General features: G+C 51.5%; 2 protein-coding genes across 2 annotated transcripts; one reads left to right on the top strand and one right to left on the bottom strand.

The window, feature by feature from the left end:
* The first annotated feature begins 10,538 nt into the window (after positions 1 to 10,538).
* Positions 10,539 to 11,471, top strand: LOC135999519 (olfactory receptor 14J1-like). Its single transcript, XM_065653089.1, has one exon. It carries the CDS (start codon positions 10,539 to 10,541, stop codon positions 11,469 to 11,471), a length of 933 nt encoding a protein of 310 aa, XP_065509161.1.
* Positions 11,472 to 20,664: 9,193 nt separating this feature from the next.
* Positions 20,665 to 21,597, bottom strand: LOC135999348 (olfactory receptor 14C36-like). The gene has a single exon (XM_065652906.1). It carries the CDS (start codon positions 21,595 to 21,597, stop codon positions 20,665 to 20,667), a length of 933 nt encoding a protein of 310 aa, XP_065508978.1.
* Positions 21,598 to 22,341: the final 744 nt, after the last annotated feature.

Raw genomic sequence — 22,341 nt, 5'->3', positions numbered from 1 at the left:
CTGGTGAAGTGGAGGCTGAGGAAACGTGCTGTTTTTACTGAGATTGAGTTAATTTTCTTCATGCATTTTGAATCTCTCCCCTTCATAGCTACTACAGTCTTTTGTTTAGATTTGCTATGAGAATAATAACACTGTTTCCTCCCTGGGTTAGAGTTAATTTTTTCTTTTAGCAGCTTTACAGTGTTTCCCATTTGGTATGAAAGGAATGTCAGAACTCACAGATATCTTGGCTGTTGTCAGGGAAACCAAGGGCTTCTTTGGCCATCCAGCTGCAGATGCAAATTGGCAGGAGGGGACACAGACAGGACAGCACCTGGATTACATGCAGGCTGATCAATGAAATATTCCCTGTGATTAGCGTCATGCTCAGTATAAAGCCGGAGCTGGCTTTTAGGGCTTGTTACATCCGTTATTTTGGGTTTTCCAGCTGGTTTGGTTAGTTCCATTCAGAAGTTTCATTCTGTCAGGAGTTGGATGTCAGTTCGGCCTTTTGCTGTTCTGCCATTTTGCACTTAGCCCTTGGGCCTTTCTGCCTGTTGCCTTTTTGCTCTCTCTTGCTGGGATCAGCTGTTCAGGACCAAGGTGCTCCCTTCTGCAGGACTGGCTGTTCCGTGTGACTGGAGTTACATGAGGGATTGCACGGAGTATGTTTTCTTAATTTAATTTATCTATTTCTATTTAATTTACCTTGACTATTAGTGAAACCAAGGACTTCTTTGGAGTCCAGCTGCAGGTGCAAATTGGTAGGAGGGGGCACAGACAGGACAGCACCTTGATTGACACCCAGGTCAATCAACGAGCTATTCTCTACCATTAGCGTCATGATCGGTATAAAGCTGGAGATGCCTTTTCCAGCTAGTTCATTTCAGTTTTCCGGCTACTATGGTTAGCTCTGTTGGGATTGCACTGAGTAGCGTATATTTTACTTTATGCATATTTTAGTATAAGTATATTATTAGTAGTAGTGTATTATTTTTATTATTTTTATTGTCTTATTATTTTTTTTCTCTAAACCCACAAGTTTCTCCCTTCCCTTTCAGTTCTCTCCCTTATCCCACTTGGGGACTGGGAGCAGGATGTGAGCAGCTACATGGTCTTAGTTGGTGGCTGCGGTAAAACCATGACAAGAAAGAGTAGTAGTAGCTTCAGAAATCTTGAAAATCACTTTCTGAGATGATGGCACGCTTGTTTGTTTTTTTTTTTTTTTGCTAGAGGGAAACAGCGTGAGAAAGGAAAACCATCAGAAACTGCAGCTCTGGAGGTCCAGAGTGGATCTCAGGACAAAGAAATGTCATTTTGAGCACAGTGCTAAGGTCATTCAGAAGGACGCTGTATCAGCCATGGCTTTGTGTTTCAAGGAACAGCTGGTGGGGATGGAGAGACAGCAGCACAGGTGGGGACACATTGGGGTGAGAACAAGGTGGGGAAGCGCGTGGGGTGTCTGCAGCCTGTGGGGAAACAGCCACAGGCCTGGGACAGTGTAGGATGGACCGTGGTGGAGATGGCCAAGGGTGCTGGCAAGGCTGGATGTCCCTGAAAGACCCAAGGTCTTTGTCCCCTTGGCTATGGCAGATGTCCCTGACAGCGAGGCCTAAGGGGAGACACATGGTTGTCATGGCCATGGCACCCCATTGCCTCCTTGCACCCCCAGGGAGTGTCACACCATTGTCCTGCACTGGGCATCATCCCCACATCCCCAGGAAGAGCCCTGAGACACGCGAGAGGGACAGGATCTCCCTTCCCAGGGGCAGGGGGTCAAGGCTTGGCCATTGTCCTTCATCAAACAAATCAAGGGTTTTCTCAGCATCAGAGCTGCTGCACTTTGCCTTTGCCTGATGCAATCACTGCCTCCAATTATCTGCTCTAACGAGTCCCTGGGGAGGCTTTGTCAGTAACAGCCCTCAGTGGGGCCCATTAATGCTTCAAGGTACTTTGGGCTTTGCTTCTGACTTGGGCTTCTTGAGGAGATTCTTCAGTCTGTCCTTGGGATCTGAGGTTCATGGACTCAGCACCAAATACGCCATGGGGCTCATTAAAACACAGAAAGCCCTAACGAGCCATGTTTCTTTCCTCATTTTCTTCCAATCTTCAAGACTTGTAGAACTAACTGGAGAGGTTTCAATGGGACACTTACTGATGAAGACTTCAAAGAAAATTTCATAAAGGAGGGTTTTTTCTTTCAAGGGTATTTTCTGTCATTTTTCAGTGTGTAGAAGTGACAGCAGCATTCTGCAATGGACATTGATCCAGAGGGTCTCCTGAAGACATCTGGACAGGCAGGAGAACAGTCCCTTGACGCTGGACACTGTATGGACACCCTTGCTCCTCACCCCCCACCCCCAGTCTGCCCGTTCCCTCATTGGCCACCTGGGACTTGCATCACTTTTCCTCACATCAGACTTCTGCACTGAGCTCTGCAGGTGGACGCTGCAGCTCCTGCACACCAGCTCCCACCTGCTGTCCTGTGTAAACACTACACAATTTCATAAACACTAAAACACTTTCCTCAACTGTGTGTGTAAGCTGGGTCTAATGAGGTCCACCATCCACACGGGACATCCACACAAGAACTGTTTTAGACAGAGAGATAGGAAAGGATATATATAAACACAATTAACCTGTTGACTACCATGTTAATTAAACCTCTGAAGAATGGGGCAAGTTTGTAACTCCCTGAAGCTCTGAAGCAGAAAGCAGAGAGTTGAGAGGCAACTGAATGACCAAAGAGCAAGTGGAGGAGGAAACCTGAGAGCACTGGGAAGCGCAAACGTCCAGACAGTCTGCTGGAAAGTTGTCCTTTGACATGGACATTTAATCAGGAGAGGTAGAAACTCCTGAATGATGAGGGAAATGAAATAATAGAGTGTTGGTAATAGAAGTACAGGGGAAGACCAATATTTGTTTTCGTACCCTTAGTACACTTCCCACTAATTCACTTTTTAGCATTTTTTTGTGTTTGTGGTGGGGTTTTTTTTGTTTGTTTTGGATTTTTTGTTTTAATATGTTAAAAACAAACAAACAATCAAACTCAGAAACAAACACACCAAACAAACAAACAAAAAACAAAAAAAACCAAAAAAACAAAAAAAACCCCACCACCAACAACAAAGTGCAGCTTTCCAGGCAGACATCAGTCATCAGTTGTCTCACCATAAACAGCCAGGGCCATTTGAGGGGCCCCAGTGCACCTGAGGTGCTGGCCTGGGATTGGCATCTATCACAGAGGACCTGGGGGAGACCAGAGCACCTTGCAATGCAGGGGGAGCCTGGGCAGGGGTTCCCGGGGCATCTACACTGGCACCAGGTGTCTGTGTCCCTGGAGCTGAAGACATTTGTGTCCTAAATCCATTCCCAGTTCTGGAAAACTCTTTGCTTTTCAAAGAAAAGAAACCCTCCCAAAGAAAAAAAGAAAAATAAAGGGAAGTATGTTGACACCTTCCTTTGCTTTGGATCTTTGTCTTCAGTTCTTCTTATTTTAATTTTCATTGACATTAACTGACATCTGATGGGCTTACAGGTATTAAGCCAAGATCATTTTGTGTCTTGCATAGCACCCCATGCCCTCTAAACCTTCCCTGCCCAGGACTCCTCACACTTTGCCCAGAGCGAGTCACACTGAGGTGTTGGCTGGTTCACTGGTTGAGATGATGGTTTAGATGGTCACCTACAGCACAGCTGGATTCATGGCCCATAATCGTCTGCTCTGCTCCAGTTAGAAACAGAGCCCAACATCACAATGGGATCGTAAGAGAACTGAGGTTGAAGGGACCTCAGGAGTCTGCAGTCCAACCTGTCAGAAACTGGGTCAGACCAAGGTGTTCAAGCCTTGATTCAATCAGAGATTGAAAACCTGCAAAGACAGAGCCTGTGCAGCCTCTCTGGGTGACCTGAGACAACACTTGGCTGAGCTCAAGGGGAAAAAGCTTTTCCTTACATCCTGGCTGAACCTCTCTCACCTTCCACCCATTCTCTTTTGTGCTTCTACCACACACCATGGTGAAGAGCCTGGCTGCGTCTTCTCCATGACCTCCTGTAAGAGTTGGTCTGAAGAACAGTATTTGCCTGAACATCACCATCAGGGACTTGGAGAACAGATGTCCTGATAGAAAGAATTGGAAAATGACTTGGAGAGAGGCCTGAGGAAAAAAATTGTGTTGTACAGGTCTCTCCAACCCGGGGGCTACAGGTAACAATGGCTGCTGTACGGATTCCACCTGCTGCCGCAGCCAGACTTGCCCCCACCTCCTAAAAGGAATTGTGTTCTACAGGTCTCTCCGACCTGGGGACTATAGCTGCTGTGCAGAAGATGGATTTTCACCTGCTGCCTCAGCCAAACTTGCCCCCACCTCCTCCCTGCTACTAAGGCCAGTGAAGAAGAGCATGCGCAGAGGCTCTCCAAAGGTCTTGAGGTCACCCAATGGACCAGTAAGAGACCCCTGAACCGAGGTGATGCAGGCACAGACGGGTTCTGGCAAGCGAAGCGGGGACTCTTCAGGCCTGCGCAGTTCAGCCTGGATTGCGAAACAAAGGCAGAGATTGGCCTCAATCCATGGGAGCGAAGCAGGGTAAAGAAGCATGAAAGACGATTCCCGACGGGACATCGCTGAGCTCTCCCCACCAAAGGATCGCGGATCACAACGGAGAACCGGCAGGACTCTTCTCACGGCACCTGAGACCATAGGGACGCCTTTGGATCTCGTAGTGGTAGCCAACCCTTTTTTTCCCCCCTTTCTTTCCTTTCCTTTTTCTCCACTCTCTCTATCACGTGCCGCTTTACGGGCAAAATAAATAAAGAAATATTGATGATTGAATTACAACCTCTTGGCTTTTTGATTGCCTTAATTTTGCACTTCAAGATCAAGGTAAATGAAGCATCACGAGTCCATCACCGAATGGACCATGACAGGCCTGGATCACAAGTCTTATGAGGAGCAGCTGAGGGACCTGAGGCAGTTTAGCCCGGAAAAAAAGAGACTGAGGGGAGACCTTATCGGTCTCTACAACTACCTGACAGGAGGTTGTAGCGTGGTGGGTGTTGGTCTCTTCTCCCAAGCAGCAAGTGATAGGACGAGAGGAAATGGTCTCTAGTTGTGCCAGGGAAGGTTCAGATTGGATATTAGGAGACATTTCTTCGTGGAAAAAGTTGTGAAGCAGTGGAACAGGCTGCCCAGGGAAGTGGTGGAGTCACCATTCCTGGAGGTGTTTAGAAGACATTTAATTGGGTTTCTTAGGGACATGGGTTAGTGCCAGAGTTGGGTTATGGTTGGACTCGATGATCCTGAGGGTCTCTTCCAGCTGAAATTGTTCTATAAATCGATTGACAAATCAAATTCAGGGTGGTTATTCCCTTTAATGCCAGTTACACGTCTGCAGTGTTACGTGAGGTGCCAAGGCTCTCGCACACCCCTACATGCACTGGGCAGGGACAGCGATGGTCCTGTCCAGGGCAGCCATCCCCATCCACAGTGAGTGTGGGACAGACACCCCAGACAGCACTGCAGACAGATTCGGTGCCTTTGTGCAAGAAACTCATTCCCACCTCTGAAGCATCGCAAGATCTGTCCCTTCTCTATCCAGGAGATGTAGGGCAGCCCATGAATAGGAAGCGCTTCACACCACAGTATCCATGCGTATAGCAACACTTCCAAATCTCCTTTTTTTCTTTTCACCAAACCTGTTCTCAACTCCTTGATAACACAATCAAGGGACAGACAAACCACTGTCACATTGGGCCTGTCAGCAGCACCTTGTCATTCCTAGAGATCAGTGACACGTCTGCCCAAGTACCTCAGGGGCAGCAGAGACGCCACTGACAAAACACACGTTTCCTTCCAGGTCTGTCATTCCCAGCCCTGTTTCTCTCTGGCCTTGGGGACAGCAGGGCTTGCTCACTCTCCTGTTGCCCAGTTTCAGCCCTAACTTTCCATCTGCCAAGCACTGTGACATTGCTCTGCTCTGAAGTCAAATCTTTGCACACATGGGGATCTGGATTCTTGAGACCAACCAGATTTCCCGAGAACTATCAGAGCTTGGCCGGGTGCTACAGCTGAGGTGCCACAGCCCAACTGTGCACTGATGCCCTGAGCCAAGGGCACAGCCAGGACAAGCTGCAGCCTGTGCTGTTTGACACCCATGGAGTCACCGCCAGGCGTGGTGGGACAAGTCACACAGCTTGGGGTGCTGCAATGGCTGGGTACAGGCTTTTCAGGAGAGACGGGCTGGAAGGGTCAGCAGTGGGATTCCCTCAGAGTGAAGAAGTTGCTTGGATGTATGGAGCTCCTTTATGTGGGGAGTGACCAGATGGGTTTTCCCTTGTGAGTGAGGGCACCAATGACAAAGCCCTGGGGCTGTGGGGGCACATGGCCATGGCCCCCAACAATCTGGTGCCACCGAAAGTGGGGCACGGCAGTCAGGGAGAGGCACCAGCATAAGGAGGAGAAAGCAGCACTGAAAGACTGTGCTAGGGAAATTGGAAATTATTTCTTTTTGCTTGAATAAACTCTTGATGGAACCCTGCTACTGCTGCCATTTTAGTGGCCACTTTCTGGGCTCAGGAGAGTCCTGGAGGCTGAGGCCCCTTTTCTTTAGGGGGCACCGGGGGCTCCCCGGGCGAGCGGTCCCTGCCCTGGCTGGAATTGGAGGGACTGCGGCTGCAGCAGTCCAGGGAGAGTCCAGACCTGGAGAAACTTTGGGGTTCCACCATCAGGAATCTCTGAAGTTTCAAAAGGAGAAGCGGCCAGTCCTGTATCGGGGCAGGAGAATAACCCCATCCATCAGGACAGAGCAGGACCTGACACGCTGAGCAGGGACCCTGAGGAGAAGGGCCTGGGCACTACAAGGGCCGCCACACAAGCCCGTGCCGCACGCTCACCATGAACAAGGCAGCTGCACACGGGGCTGCATGAGGAGGAGCGTGGGCACCCAGACACCTGGAGTTCTCATCCCATTCGGTTCAGCACTGGTGTGACCCCACACACACGGGTGTGTGCCAGTGTGCGGCTCCCAGTTTGGAGAAGCAGGGAGGAACTGGAGAGTGCAGGGCTGTGCCAAGGCAGGGTTCAGGACTTTGTGCACATGGTGTGGGATGCTGAGGGACCTGGGCTGCTCTGGCCCAGCAGCGCTGGGGAGGCTGCAGCAGTGTAGGAGTAGGCTGAGAGTGCTGGAAGGGTGGTTTCAGAGAGGGTGGAGGTTTTCTTCATAGTGGGAAACAGAATAGGAAAGAAATAATGGCACAAAGTGCAGCTGGGGAGGTCCAGGCTGGACATGAGCAGGAAGGAATGTGAGTGGAAGGGCAGTGCTGTGGTGGAGCAGGTCACCCAGAGGCAGTCTGCATCAGCCCAAGGCTTTGTGCTTCAAGGAACAGCTGGGGAGGATGGAGAGAGATCAGCAAAGGAAGGAAGATGCTCAGACAAGAGCAAGGTGGGCAGCAGGGGGGATGTCTCCAGCCTGCAGGGCAAGAGGTGCAGGGGATGCCACAGCATAGGACAGGCTGTCGTGGAGATGATCAGGGGATGTAAAGAGGCTGAAAGCCCCCACCAGACATGAGCTCCTTCTCCCCTTGGCTGTGGCTGTTGTCTCCAGCTCTGCTGCCTGTGAGGAGACACCTTGTCCTTACAGCACAGGGGCCTCATGGCCTCCTTGTCCCCAGCCAGGAACCTGGGAGGTGTGGGACCATAGTCCTGCCCTTGGCCTTGCACAGCCCCACATCACACTGTCCCAGGAAGGGCCCTGGGCAACGTGGGAGGGACAGGATCTGCCTTCCCAGGGCTGGGGGTCAGGGCTTGGCCCTTTGATTAATGAAGCACATCCAGGTTTACTCAGCATCAGAGAGACCTTCACCTTGCTTGTCCTGACCTGCTATCTTTGCCTCCAGTTTTCTTCTCTAACCAGACCCTGGGGTCAGTTCCTCAGTAGTGTTCCTCAGTGGGATGCATTAACATTACAAGAAACTTTAGAGTGTGATTCTGACTTGGACTTCTTGAGAAGTTTCTTCAACTTCCCCTCAGGGTTGATGTTCATGGACTCAGCAGCAAACCCACCAGAGGGGTCATTAAAGCGCCTTGGGCTGCTCCTGTGCTGCTGAGCTGAGCTGGGCTCCTGGGACAGAGGGAGCTCATGGCAAGCGGCAGCGCTGCAGAGAGACAGCTCTGCCCAGGAGCAGCTCCTCTGCAAAGCGCAGCAGGGCTGAGGGCTCTGCCTGGGGATCTCAGGGAGACGAGCGAGGCAGAGAGAGATGAAAGGTGGTCAGGATGGGGAGGATGACTGAGAGCTCACTGGAGGAGAAATCTTTGCAGCCCTTGCCATGGTAAGTCTCTGGGTGCAGGGCAATGCAGCTGTAGCTCCTGGAGACATCTCCTAAAGTCAGCACAGGCACAGCTTGTGAGATCTTTAAGGAGGAGGCTCTTGTCAGGCAATTTTGAACAGCTGTGAAGCTGGGTGAGCACCCAGGGTTGCCCAGGGCTGTCCTGCAGAGCAGGGTCCCTGCACCCCAGGGCTGTGCCGGGGCAGGGACTCTGCCGCCTGCCAGGGTCAGCGCTCAGCCTGCCCGGGGAGATCCCCACGGGGCTGTGGGGAGAAGCTGTGGGGGGAAGGAGCGACCCCTATCAGGGCAGGAAAGGTGCTTCTGCTGTGGAGAGGGTGCTGTGTGGGTCAGAGCTGCTCACAGCTCCAAATCAGCTCCAGGATTTTTCCAGGTGGATGCCTCAAGCAGAAGATCAATGCAAGGATTACCAGACAGACAGGGAGCTTTCCTGAGCCTGCCTTTTCAGTTTCATATCCCGACGGTTGGAGAGTGGAGGAAAGGATAAAAGGAAAATGAGCTCTCATGCTTAAGCAAGTCACTGAGACTCCTGAGCTGCAAGTTTGAATGATCAGTACATCTGCCAGAAGCCTCATAACATCCCTTCACCACCTCTTTTCCTGTGGACAGCACCTGCATCACCTTTGCTGAACTCCTCAGCCTTAATCTGACCTGTCCTGTTTTCCAGCCTGCAAACAGAAAGATGCCCCTAGGCAAAGAGGCAGGATCTGTACGGCCTGGATGAGGGCACAGAGGGTGGGATGGGGTCTGTGAGCAATGACAGAGAAAAGACATGGACAGGGAAACACCTCTCAGGAGGAAAATCTTCAGGTAGCAGGGATGTGATCTGGGAAAGAGAGGAAATCAAAACCAGAAATGCTGTGGGAGGGAGAACAGAGAAAACTCCGTATGATCCCCGCAGTGCAGATGCCCCCTGTGAGCAGCCCCCTTACCTCCTCTCCCACCCAGCAAAGCCTCTGCCCTCAGGGCCGGGGGCTCCAAGGCATGAAGCAGCTCCTGTGCAGCCAGAGCTCCAGTTCCCTCTGCAGAGCACAGGGGCTGAGAGCAGCTGCCCGGCAATGCTGGTGTGTGGGAGGTGGCTGCACAGCTGGGGAAGGGTGACGCTGTCTGAGTGCCCGGCTGCCTCTGCCCTGGCCTCTCTCACACCCACCCTCACCGCAGTTTCCTTCTTGCTCCACTGCTCTGGGTCACTGTTGGTGTGATCTGGTTCTTGCTGTCAGGCTCTCTGGGGATGGGAGTTTCAGCTGCAGAGTCACAGCCTGATCTTGTGGGTCCTTTCCTGCAGCTGTGTCCATGGGAACACGTGTCCCAGCTTTGCTCTGAGCTGTGGGGCTGTGGGCAATGCAGTGTGTGGGGCTGGGGAATGAGCATTATCTGAATTCCCCACAGAGAAGTGCAGAGATGCTATGATGGAGGAAATGCTGTTGGGTTTGTGAAATGAGCCGTGTGTGTCCTGGGCTAAACATGGGGTGCTGAGACCTTAGGAAAGGGTGAGACATGTCGAGGTCTGAGGTGGATCCCTCTGCTCTCAGCAGTGCCTGGTGGCTTTTCAGGGTAACATGGCAGTGTGATCAGCCTCCATCTCAGAAAGGTGCCAGCCCAGGGCAGCTGGAGCAAGACAGAGGGACAGAGCAGCTGCCCTCACTCTGCACTGACCCACAGGCATCCTTTGGTCTCGCAGGACTTGCTTTGTTCTCCCTGAGTGCAGCAGAAATGCTGAGGGTTTCTGACACCCAACAACACTCTCCAGGGGAGTTGAATGATTGGACTAGATGATCTTTCAAGGTCCCTTCCAATCCCTAATATTCTGTGATTCTGTGAAGCTGTCAAATCCCCAAGCATTTCAAACTTCATTTTACCATCCTGTTCCATTCTCTGTGACAGTGCAGATGCTGACAGGCCCTTCTGCACCAGCAGCAGTTTCAGATGACAACTTTGAACCCCAGGTCCGTCCCCTGCCCCCATTCCATGACCCCTGCTGCAGAGCAGGGCTGACTCCTGGGCAGCCAGCGGGCACAGGCCCTGCTCCTCACGGCACCTCCAGCCAGCACCACCCAGGGCTCAGCCACGGACCCGAAGGAAGGTCTGGAAAAGGACAAGGGGTGTGGAGCAGGGGGAGGGTGTGTGAGAAATGGCTTTGGTTTTTCCCAGAGAAGTCTCATCTAAACCGTCACTGTCTTTTCCTCCTTGCACAGGTCCTCATGCCCACAGGCAGCAAATGTGCAACAGCAGCTCCATCGCCCAGTTCCTCCTCCTGCCGTTCACAGACACACGGGAGCTGCAGCTCTTGCACTTCTGGCTCTTCCTGGGCATCTACCTGGCTGCCCTCCTGGGCAACGGCCTCATCATCACCACCATAGCCTGTGACCAGCAGCTCCACACCCCCATGTACTTCTTCCTGCTCAACCTCGCCCTCCTCGACCTGGGCTCCATCTCCAGCATTGTCCCCAGATCCATGGCAAATTCTTTATGGGACACCAGGGTCATCTCATACTCGGGATGTGCTGCACAGCTCTTTTCGTTTGCCTTCTTGATAGTAGCAGAGTATTCTATGCTCACCATCATGTCCTACGACCGCTACGTTGCCATCTGCAAACCCCTGCACTACGGGACCCTCCTGGGCAGCAGAGCTTGTGTCCACATGGCAGCAGCTGCCTGGGCCACTGGGTTTCTTGTTGCTCTGCTGCACACGGCCAATACATTTTCACTGCCACTCTGCAAGGGCAATGCTGTGGACCAGTTCTTCTGTGAAATCCCCCAGATCCTCAATCTCTCCTGCTCAGACAGCTCCCTCAGGGAACTTGGGCTTATTGTGGTTAGTGCCTGTTTAGTTTTTATGTGTTTTGTGTTCATTGTGCTTTCCTACGTGCAGATCTTCAGGGCTGTGCTGAGGATCCCCTCTGAGCAGGGACGGCACAAAGCCTTTGCCACGTGCCTCCCTCACCTGGCCGTGGTCTCCCTCTACGTCACCACTGCCTTGTTTTCCTACCTGAAGCCCCCCTCCATTTCCTCTCCTTCCCTGGACCTGGTGGTGTCTGTTCTGTACTCAGTGGTGCCTCCAGCAGTGAACCCCCTCATCTACAGCATGAGGAACCAGGAGCTCAAGGATGCCCTGTGGAAACTCATATCGAAGTGTTTTCTGAAGCAATAAACTGCCCATCTGCTTCTGCATAGGAGTTGTAATTAATTACAGGTCCAGCCTGTCTTCTGTATTATATGTTGTTATTGGTTGGGTTTTTATTGTTTTATTGTTTTTATTCTCCCTCTACTCTGCCCTGGTGAGACCTCACCTGGAATATTGTGTCCAGTTCTGGGCCCCTCAGTTCCAGAAGGACAGGGAACTGCTGGAGAGAGTCCAGCGCAGGGCCACAAAGATGATTGAGGGAGTGGAGCATCTCCCGTGTGAGGAAAGGCTGAGGGAGCTGGGGCTCTTTAGCTTGGAGAAGACGAGACTGAGGGGTGACCTCATCAATGTTTATAAATATATTAAGGGTGGGTGTCACAAGGATGGAGCCAGGCTCTTCTCGGTGACAACCAACAGTAAGACAAGGGGTGATGGGTTCAAGCTGGAACACAGGAGGTTCCACTTAAATTTGAGAAGAAACTTCTCTCAGTGAGGGTGATGGAACACTGGAACAGGCTGCCCAGGGAGGTTGTGGAGTCTTCTTCTCTGGAGACATTCAAAACCCGCCTGGACGCCTTCCTGTGTAACCTCACCTAGGTGTTCCTGCTCTGGCAGGGGGATTGGACCAGATGATCTTCTGAGGTCCCTTCCAATCCCTAACATTCTGTGACTCTGTGATTCTGTGATTCTTCAAAAGGTTTGCTCAAGAACATGCCCAAGAAACTGGCCCACAGATGCAAACACCAGTGTCCAGGTGCACAGTGTGTGTGTGCAGGGCTGGGCACACAGCAGTGTCCTCTCACAGCCAGGCCTCCTGCCAGAGACCTGCAGGACCAGCAGAGCAGGGGCTGGGCTGTGCCATGTGCACTGGACACCCTGTGGAAGCTGCCCCAGGGCATCGTCATGGACTGGCCCCTCACAACCTCCCTTTCCAGCACTGGGCTGTCACACCAGATTGAGAATTTTTTCCTGAATGAGTAGGTCAGAAGTCCATGTTTGCATTGTTCAGATGAGATATGGGCATGCACATCATGTACATGAGGTGAGATGAACACGAGTGAGCAGAAATGCCATCAGCTATTCCTGGGAGTGCCAGGAAGGCCTGTGGGACAAACATCGAGGTCACTCACATTGGGAGTAACAGCCCATGGGAAACAACCCACTGGGATCTTCTTCCTTGAACTGAGGTCCCCGTGTCCATTCCTCATGACGTGGGACATCTCAGATGAGTGCAGAGCAGGGTGACACACCACAGGGCTGAGGTGTCTCCCGTCCTTTGGGAGTGGCAACAGGAGGCCAGAGAGACACTGTGACTCCTGCCTCTGTGTGTAAAAGGGACAGACTCTGTCTCTGAACATCCCTGGGTGCAGAAGGATTCCATGAGGCCAGCTCAGATGTCAATGCTTGACGGAACCCTGGTATTTCTGTGTGTGACTCCAGGAACAAACCCCACTGGATCAGTGAGATTCATCTCAGCTGCCTTGGACAGGCTCACTGCAAGTGCTCCAGTCTGCTATGTCACCCTTGCCCGTGATTCTGGATTGTGCTGTCCAAAGTACCATAGAAACCAGAATGGTTCTGGGGTCCTTAGAAAATGCAGACCTCAAACCCATCTTCAAGAAGAGCATGAACAGGAACTGGGAGAAAAACAGGCTGGCCAGCCTACCTCCCTCCCTGAGAAGGGGATGGGACATGTCATCCTGCAGCCATTTCCAGGAATGTGAAGGACAAGGAAGGGATTGCTGAACCCCAATGGAGAGGGGCAAGAAAGGCATGTTGTGTACAGGGCGTTTGCAAGGCCTCAGACATGGTCTCCTTCTGGGCAGAGTGGTGCTGATGGGGCTCAAGAAGTGGATGCTGGGTGGGAAATTGGCTGAACCATCAAGGCCAAATATCATCAGTGGTACAAAGTCCTCTGTGCAGACAGTTACCAGTGTCACCTCTCAGTGACCAGCACTTGGGCCAACACTGTTGAACGTCTTTATTCTCCCCTTCTATGATGTAACAGAGTGCACTTTCAGCTCCTTTGTGGAGGGTGCAAACTTGGGAGGAGGCCTCGAGCAACCTCCCCTGGTTCACCCTGCCCTGAGCAGGAGAGCGAGACAAGATGAGTGAGACAAGGGCTCTCTTCAAACCTGAGTTATTCCGTGATTTGAAATAATTTGTGACTTGGAGATGTTCCTGGAGAGACAATAGGTAGAAGAATAGTAAAAAAATTTAAAAAGGCAGAAGAGGAGATATAGGAGATGTTAAAATAAATACAGCAGTTCCAGTGAGGAGTGCTTTTCACCCACATTGTTAGTAGGAAATATATTTAAGAAATTTGAACAAGGAGAGGAAGCGAGATGGGTGTCTAGAGCCTGCAGGGAAAGAGGGGCAGGTGTAGGAATGTGTAGAACACGCTTCAGTCTTGGTCAGGTCCTGGTTGCTAAGGAGGAGGATGGATGGGTGTGGTATTATGATGTCAGTTGTTTCTCAGACACTCACAATCCAGTAAGCAGCGTGTGGCTGTGAAGGGGACTGTGGGGTCAGTTCTGTCTCTGGAGGTGACAGCCCAGCAGCAGGAACGTGGCTGGGAAAGAACCTCTGCATAAGTACCCACAGCCCCTACCCAGGAAGAGGCCTTGGAGACGGGCTGTCATGTCCATCCCACCTGAGAACATGATGGCACAGCAGCAGGGACATGGTCGTGTCTATCAGAGAAGCTGAAAGGCCAGCAGCAGTCCTGGGATTTAGAAGATCATGGTGAGGTTACTTCTTTCTGGTGAGGTGAAACACCACAAGAAGCCTAACGGGTTGGGTTCCCTGCATGAAGGGCACTTTCTGAGATGGTTGAGCTTTCCTTGATAGTGGGAAGAAGCAGAAGAGAGAAAAAATATGTCAGAAAGTGCAACTTGGAAGATGGAGACTGGATATCAGGAGGAAGAAATGTCACTGGAAGGGCAGTGCTGTGGTGCAAGAGGTCACCCAGAGGGAGCTGGATCAGCCCATGGTTTGTGTTCCAAAGAACAGCCACTGAGGGTGCAGACACATCAGTGAAGGGACAGAAATGCTGGGGTGAGAGCAGGTGGGGAAGCAGATGGGTGTGTGCAGCCTGCAGGGAAAGAGGGGCAGGTGTAGGACCGTGCAGAACAGCCTGTGATGGAGATGGCAAAGGGCGCTGGTGAGGCTGGAAGGGACCAACAGGACCCAGGTCTCTGTCCCCTTGGCCATGGCAGTTGTCTCTGCCACTGAGGCCTGGGAGAAGACATGTTGTCCTCACGGCACTGGGGCCTTGTTGCCTCCTTGCAGCCCCATGGGGAAGCTGGAAGGTGCTGTACCAGTGTTGTCCTTCCCTCAGCCTTGCACACCCACATCCCACGGTCCCAGGAAGAGCCCTGAGCCGTGTGTGAGGGACAGGATCCCCCTTCCCATTGCCTGGAGGTCGTGGCTTCTCCTTTCTGCTTCAGAAAGCAAACCAAGGGGTTTCTCAGCATCAGAGCTGAGGAAAACACTAAAAGGAGACCTCATGGTGGCTACAGCTTCCTCACAAGGGGAGAAGGAAGGGAAGGTACTGAGCTCTTCTCTCTGGTGACCAGTGACAGAACCCAAGGGAATGGCAGGAGGATGTGCCGGGGGAGGGTGAGTTGGACATGAGGAAAAGGTTCTTCACCCAGAGGGTGCTGGGCACTGGAACAGGCTCCCCAGGGAGGTGTCACAGCCCCAACCTGACAGTGTTCAAGAAGAGACTGGCCAACGTCCTCAGACACATGGTGTGGACTGTGGGGTTGTCCTGTGCAAGGACAGCAGTTGGACTCAATGATCCTTGTGGGTCCTTCCAACTCAGGACATTCTATGATTCTATGGAATACTAGGTCAAAAGCCCATGTTTTCATTGTACAGATGAGTTGCAAACATACACATCATGTGCATGTCCACTGTGCGCATGTGGTGAGATGAACCCAAGGGAGCGCAAATGCTTTCAGCTATTCATTAGGGATCCATAAAGGTCAGTGGGAGAGAGATGGTGTTGAGGGGTCTCTTCCAACCTGCGTTATTCTAGGATTCCATGAATCTTTTCTTGGAGAGCTCTTTCACATCAGAATAGACACAGGAAGAGGAAGAAGAAGAAAAAAAAACCAGGCAGAAGCAGAGATAAAAAATGCCCCAGTGTAAATACAGCAGCTCCTCTGAGGAACGTTTCTCCACTCAAACCCTTGATAAGAAATCTATTAGATACATTTGATGAAACCAGCTTAGTTTTACCTGCTCACACACTGGAGCACAAGGAGGGCGATGGCTGGGTCCGATGTCATGTGCTCAGCTGTGTCTCAGGAACTCATAGTCCAGTAGGAAGCCAATGGCTGTGGAGGGGACTGTGAGTCACTTGTGCCCCTGCAGGGGACAGGCCAACAGCAGGAACAGGGCTGGGAAAGGACTGGGAGGTCACACATACGAGACGAGCAATCGGGCCCAATCAGCATGGCTTTATGAAAGGCAGGTCCTGCTTGACCAACCTGATCTCCTCCTGTGACAAGGTGACCGGCTTAGCAGATGAGGGAAAGTCTGTCGTGGGGGAGTGAATCCACCACACAGGCTGTGGATGTTGTGCACTTAGACTTCAGTAAAGCCTTTGACACCGTATCCCACAGCATCTCCTGGAGAAGCTGCAGCTCATGGCCTGGATGGTGTATCTGCGATGGATAAAGAACCGGCTGGAGGGCCGGGCCCAAAGAGTTGTGGTGAACGGAGCCAAACTCAGTTGGCAGCCGGTCACGAGTGGTGTTCCCAGGACTCAGTATTGGGGCCAGTTCTGTTTAATCTCTTTGTCAATGATCTGGACGAGGGGATCGAGTGCACCCTCAGTAAGCTTGCAGGTGACACCAAATTGGGTGGGAGTGTTGATCTGCTGGAGGGTGGGAAGGCCACACAGAGGGATCTGGACCGGATGAAATGATGGACTGATAACAATTGTATGAGGTTACTGACCATGATGCCATATGGTGTGGAATATCTCTTTGGTCAGTTGGGGTCAGCTGTCCTGGCTTGGTCCCCTCCCACCCTTTAGCCACATCCAGCCCCCTTGTTTTTGGGGCAGACTGAGAAACACAGAAGGCCTCGAGGCTGTGCCAGCACTGCTCAGCAATAACTAAAAGGTCAGCATGTTCTTGAAGGTGTTTTGGCCACCAAGTAAAGCACAGCACAGCAGGGGAAGGAGTGTTGATCTGCTGGAGGGTAGGAAGGCCATACAGAGGGATCTGGACGAGCTGGATTGATGGGCTGAGGCCAGTTGTCTGAGGCTCAACAAGGCCAAGTCCCAGGTCCTGCACTTGGGTCACAACAACCCCATGAAGGCTCCGGGCTCAGGGAAGAGTGGCTGGAAAGCTGACCGACAGAAAGGGATCTGCGGGTGTTGACTGACAGCAGCTGAACAGGAGCTAGCGTGTGCCCAAGTGGCCAAAAAGGCCACCAGCATCCTGACGTGCACCAAGAATAGCACAGCCAGCAGCACCAGGGCCGTGATCATCCCCTTGTCCTCAGTGCTGGTGAGGCCCCACCTGGAATCCTGTGTTCAGTTTTGGGCCCCTCACTATAGGAAAGACCTTTACGTTCTGGAGCGAGTTCAGAGAAGGGCAACGGAGCTGGTGAAGAAGCTGGAGAAGAAGTCTTAGGAGGAGCGGGTGAGAGAACTGGGGCTGTTTAGCCTGGAGAAAAGGAGGCTGAGGGGAGACCTTCTCACTGTCTATAACGGCCTGATAGGAGGTTGGAGCAGGGAGGGTGTTTGTGTCTTCTCCTGAGTAGCAAGTGATAGGACAAGAGGAAATGGCCTCAAGTTGTGCCAGGGGAGCTTTAGATTGGATATTAGGAAAAAATTCTTCTTGGAAACGGTTGTCGGGCATTGGAACAGGCTGCCCAGGGAAGTCACGGGGTCACCATCCCTGTAGGTGTTTAAAAGGAGTTTAGATGAGGTTCTTAAGGGAGATGGTTTAGTGCTCGAGTCAGGTTATGGTTAGACTCGATGATCCTGAGGGTCTCTTTCCACTGAAACGATTCTATGATTCCGTGATATCAACTGGATAATTCTTCTATCACTTCTTCTCAGTGCTCTTCATGTACCTGCCTCTTTACCTACAGTGCTGAAACTTTTCTAATTAAGCACAGAAGTCTTGAATACTAGATGTAAATGATGGAAGCGACATGTCTTTATCAGTCTTGTCTGATACCTGCCAGTCCAGGCAAACACCTCAGGTATACTGGGGCCTCTCGAGGTTTGCACTGGGTGCTTATAGTGAGACCATGGAGCTCAGCCCGAAAACCTGAGAACTCCCCTCAAAACCAAATCAAACCAAAAACAACAACAAGAACAAAAAACCCCACACTCTTTTTTTCTCAGATGAAATGATTCAATATTTCCAATAAAATGTCTGTGGAATTTCTATACTGCGAAAATATTAATTTTCAGAATGCGTATGTACTGTGGGAATTGAAACATTGACCTTTCCCTGTGCTTGCATTGCCACAATTCTGTCTATCATGCTGTGTATTTAATCCCCCTGAACATCCAGGAGTTTCTACCTGTCCTTATTCAGCTCACCATGTCTGAAGTTATCTCTTCAGAAGCCTGTCTGGACATTTGCACTTTCCATTGCTCCCCAGATGTTCTTCCTCCTCTCACTCTTTGCTCGTTCAGAGCCTCTCAGCTCTGTCCCTGCTTTGAGCTTCAGGCAGGTAAAGTCTTTCAGCAGTTGCTGTCGTACTCCCTATAGGCGACTCAATTATGGCAATGGACCTCACTGGAAACTACTTAATTTAACCATAGAACTGAGAAACATCATTAAGTTCTATTGTGTTTTCTTTTTTTTCTCCTTTCTTTGTTTCCTCTAATTAAAAATTCCCCCGGTGCCTGTTTAATCCGGTTCTCTAAGGAAACATGAACTAATTCCTGCAAAGAACCTGCAACAATCAGGTGCAAACTTCCGTGCAGAATCTGATGTAAAGAAATGTGATGTAAATCCCAGGGGGCCAATGAGCAAAACAGGGAGTTTGGGGAGCTGATTAGAGATTTCCTGCTAACAATTTGAGTAGAGAAACATTCTTCACAGGAACTGCTATGTTTCTGTTGACCCCTTTTAGGTCTCCTCCTCTGCCTCTTTTTTCCTTTTTTTTTGTCTTGTTCCTCCACCTATTCTGTCTTCCAAAACCTTTCCAAGGGGAAGATTCCTTGAATCACAGACTAACTCAGGTTTGAACATCCTCTTGTCTCACTGTCCTGCTCAGGGCAGGGTGAACCAGGTGAGGTTGTCCAAGGCCTCTGCCCAGCTTTGCACCATCCACAAAGGAGCTGAAGGTTCACTCCGTCACCTCATTCAGGGGGAGAATAAAGACATTCACCAGTGCTGGCCCAAGTGCTGGTCCCTGAGGGATTCCACTGGTAACTGACTGCAGGGGGGGCTTTGTACCACTGGTGACATTTGGGCTTCATCATCCAGCCAGCTTCCCACCCAGCATCCACTTCTTGAGCCCACAGAGAACCAATCGCATTATAAGGACACCATGGGAAACCATGTCTGACACCTTGTGAAATTCTATGTGCACAACATGCCTTTCTTTCCCTGCCCATTTGGGTTCAGCAATCCCTTTCTTGTTTTCCAAGTGCCTGGACATGGCTGCAGGAGGACTTGTCCCATTCCCTTCCCATGGAAGGACACAGGCTGACCAGCCTGTAATTCTCACAGTTCTCATTCCTGCCCTTCTTGAAGACAGGTTTGACAACTGCCTTTTCCAAGGACCTCAGAACCCCTCTGATTGCTCTGGCAGGTTTCAGACCACAATTCAGACTCACAGGTAAGGATGACATAGCAGACAGGAGCACGTGAGATTGATCTGCCTGGGCCAGTGGCGTTTGTTCCTGGAGTCACACACAGAAATGTCAGGTTCTGTCAGGTGTCCACATCTGAGCCGGCCTCGTGGGCTCCTTATGCACCCAGGGATGTTCAGAGACAGAGTCTGTCCCTTTCACACACAGAGGCAGGAGTCACAGTGTCCCTCTGGCCTCCTGTTGCCACTCCCAAAGGACAGGAGGCACCTCAGCCCTGTCGTGTGTCACCCTGCTCTGCACTCATCTGAGATGTCCCACGTCATGAGGAATGGACACAGGGACACTGGTTAAAGGAAGCACAACCGGTGCTGCATTTAGGCAGTTTCCATGGGATGTTACTCCCAACGAGAAACAACTTCAAGACCCTGTCTGTCCTACAGGCCAAAATGGAACCCACAGGAATAGCTCGTGGCGTTTCTGCTGACTCGGGTTCATCTCACCTCTCATGCATGATGTGCATGCTCACATCTCATCCGTATGATGCAACATGAACAGCTGAAATACTCATTCAGTGTCCCTCCATGGAGGGACAAAGAACCTCTCTGAGCTGGGGAGAGAGGAAATGGTGGTTGTGAGGGGCCAGTCCATGACGAAGTCCTGGGGCAGCTTCCGCGGGGTGTCCAGTGCACAGGGGCACAGCCCAGCCCCTGCTTTGCTGGTCCTGCAGGTCTCTGGCAGGAGGCCTGGCTGTGAGAGGACACTGCTGTGTGCCCAGCCCTGCACACACACACTGTGCAGCTGTACCCTGCTGTTTGCATCTGCATGTCACTTCAGCATGTTCTACAGAGAAGCTTGGAAGAAGAGCTAAACCTTCAGGCCCTGCCCATAGGAGATCACCTTTCTTTCTGCAAAGGCTGTTCTGAGGCCAGCTCTTTCACAGCAGTGCCCATGGCCTGTCCCTGCCTGCGCTCACAGGACTCACACACAGCAGGACGGTGACCAGGCTGCCAGAGCACTCAGGCCTTGCACCAACACAAGGGATGAGAAGGAGAGTGTGGGAGTGGAACGAGAACAGCTCTGGAAGGCCAAGCGCTGCTGCTCCCTGGCAGGGCTGCCAGGCTGGACTCTTTTCCCCTCCTCTCACCCACACAGGAATTTTCCCTGAACATCCAAAAAGGCCTTGGAGGAAGGATATAGTGAAAAACAAGTTACTACAGGAATGTTTATTTTGTTTAAGAGAAAAGGAGAGCACGGCTCCTCATTTACACAGCCAGTGGTTATAAAAGAAAAGCAGAGAGAGAATTAGAAAGGGCATGACAACATTAAAACAATAAAAAACCAAGCAATAACAGAAAATCCAGATGACAGGCTGGTCCTGCAATTAGCTACATTAAAACTCTTATGTAGAAGCAGATGGGCAGTTTATTGCTTCAGAAAACAGTAAGATATGAGTTTCCACAGGGCATCCTTGAGCTGCTGGTTCCTCATGCTGTAGATGAGGGGGTTCACTGCTGGAGGCACCACTGAGTACAGAACAGACACCACCAGGTCCAGGGTAGGAGAGGAGATGGAGGGGGGCTTCAGGTAGAAAAATATGGCAGTGCTGAGGAACAGGAAGACCACGGCCAGGTGAGGGAGGCACGTGGAAAAGGCTTTGTGCCGTCCCTGCTCAGAGGGGATCCTCAGCACAGCCCTCAAGATCTGCACATAGGACAGCACGATGAACACAAAACACCCAAATACTACTAAGACACTAACCACAGAAAGCCAAACTTCCCTGAGGGAGGCATCTGAGCAGGACAGCTTGAGGATCTGGGGGATTTCACAGAAGAACTGGTGCAGGGCATTGCCCTTGCAGAGCGGCAGTGAAAATGTATTGGCCGTGTGCAGCAGAGCATAGAGAAACCCAGTGGCCCAGGCAGCTGCTGCCATGTGGACACAAGCTCTGCTGCCCAGGAGGGTCCCGTAGTGCAGGGGTTTGCAGATGGCAACGTAGCGGTCGTAGGACATGATGGTGAGAAGAAAATACTCTGCACCTAACAAGAAAGCTAAAAAGAAGACCTGGGCAGCACATCCTGCAAAGGAAATGACCCTGGTATCCCACAGAGAGTTGGCCATGGATTTGGGGACAGTGATGGAGATGGAGCCCAGGTCGAGGAGGGAGAGGTTGAGCAGGAAGAAGTACATGGGGGTGTGGAGGTGCTGGTCACAGGCTATGGTGGTGATGATGAGGCCGTTGCCCAGGAGGGCAGCCAGGTAGATGCCCAGGAAGAGCCAGAAGTGCAAGAGCTGCAGCTCCCGTGTGTCTGTGAACACCAGGAGGAGGAACTGGGTGATGGAGCTGCTGTTGGACATTTGCTGCCTTTGGGCATGGGGACCTGTGCAAGGAGGAAAAGACAGTGACAAGTTAGAGGAGACTTCTCTGAGAAAAATAACCATGCCATTTCTCATAGAAAACCTCATCCCTGATGGAGGCATGTGTCAGCTAATTCTCCTTTTCCACCAAATGACAAACACGGGTCATCACAGCTTAAAATGCAGCTTGGGCACCTAATTTCCATGAATGCACCTCTGGGGCAAGACCCCCTGGGCTGGTGTCAGAGCTGAAACGGACCCACATTCCCACCCCAACCACAGAGAGTCAGAGCACGAGGGACAGGTGGAGAAACAGGGAAGAACACTGCAGTGCTCCTGAAAAATAAAGCAAGGACAGAAAGGCAGTCGCGCATGATGTGAAACCTTCTTACCTGGCTGTGCTGCTGCCACTCACATGATGACATTGTAGAGCAAGTATTTCAGCACCTTTTTTGTGTACCACATTCCAGAAACCCTTCACCTGGAGGTCCACCTGCTGAGGTGGAGACTCGTGACCTGGACCCCATGGCTTTGGGGCAGAGGCTCTGCTGGGGAGGGGAGGAGACCAGGGGGTTGCACTGGGAAATGTGTCTGCACTGCAGGGGAGGGCAGGGGGCTTCCTGAATCCCCTCCCCAGTATTTCTGGTCACAGCTCCCTCTCCCTGCCCATGTCTCTCCTGCCTGGAGCTGTCCCTGCTGGGAGCTGTTTCTCTGCCCCTGGGTCTGCTCCCTGTCAGTGTCCCA

The sequence above is a fragment of the Caloenas nicobarica genome, chromosome 28 (genome assembly GCF_036013445.1).
Source record: "Caloenas nicobarica isolate bCalNic1 chromosome 28, bCalNic1.hap1, whole genome shotgun sequence".
In the NCBI taxonomy this organism is placed as follows: Eukaryota; Metazoa; Chordata; class Aves; order Columbiformes; family Columbidae; genus Caloenas; species Caloenas nicobarica.
This window is presented reverse-complemented; position numbering and strand designations above follow the sequence as displayed.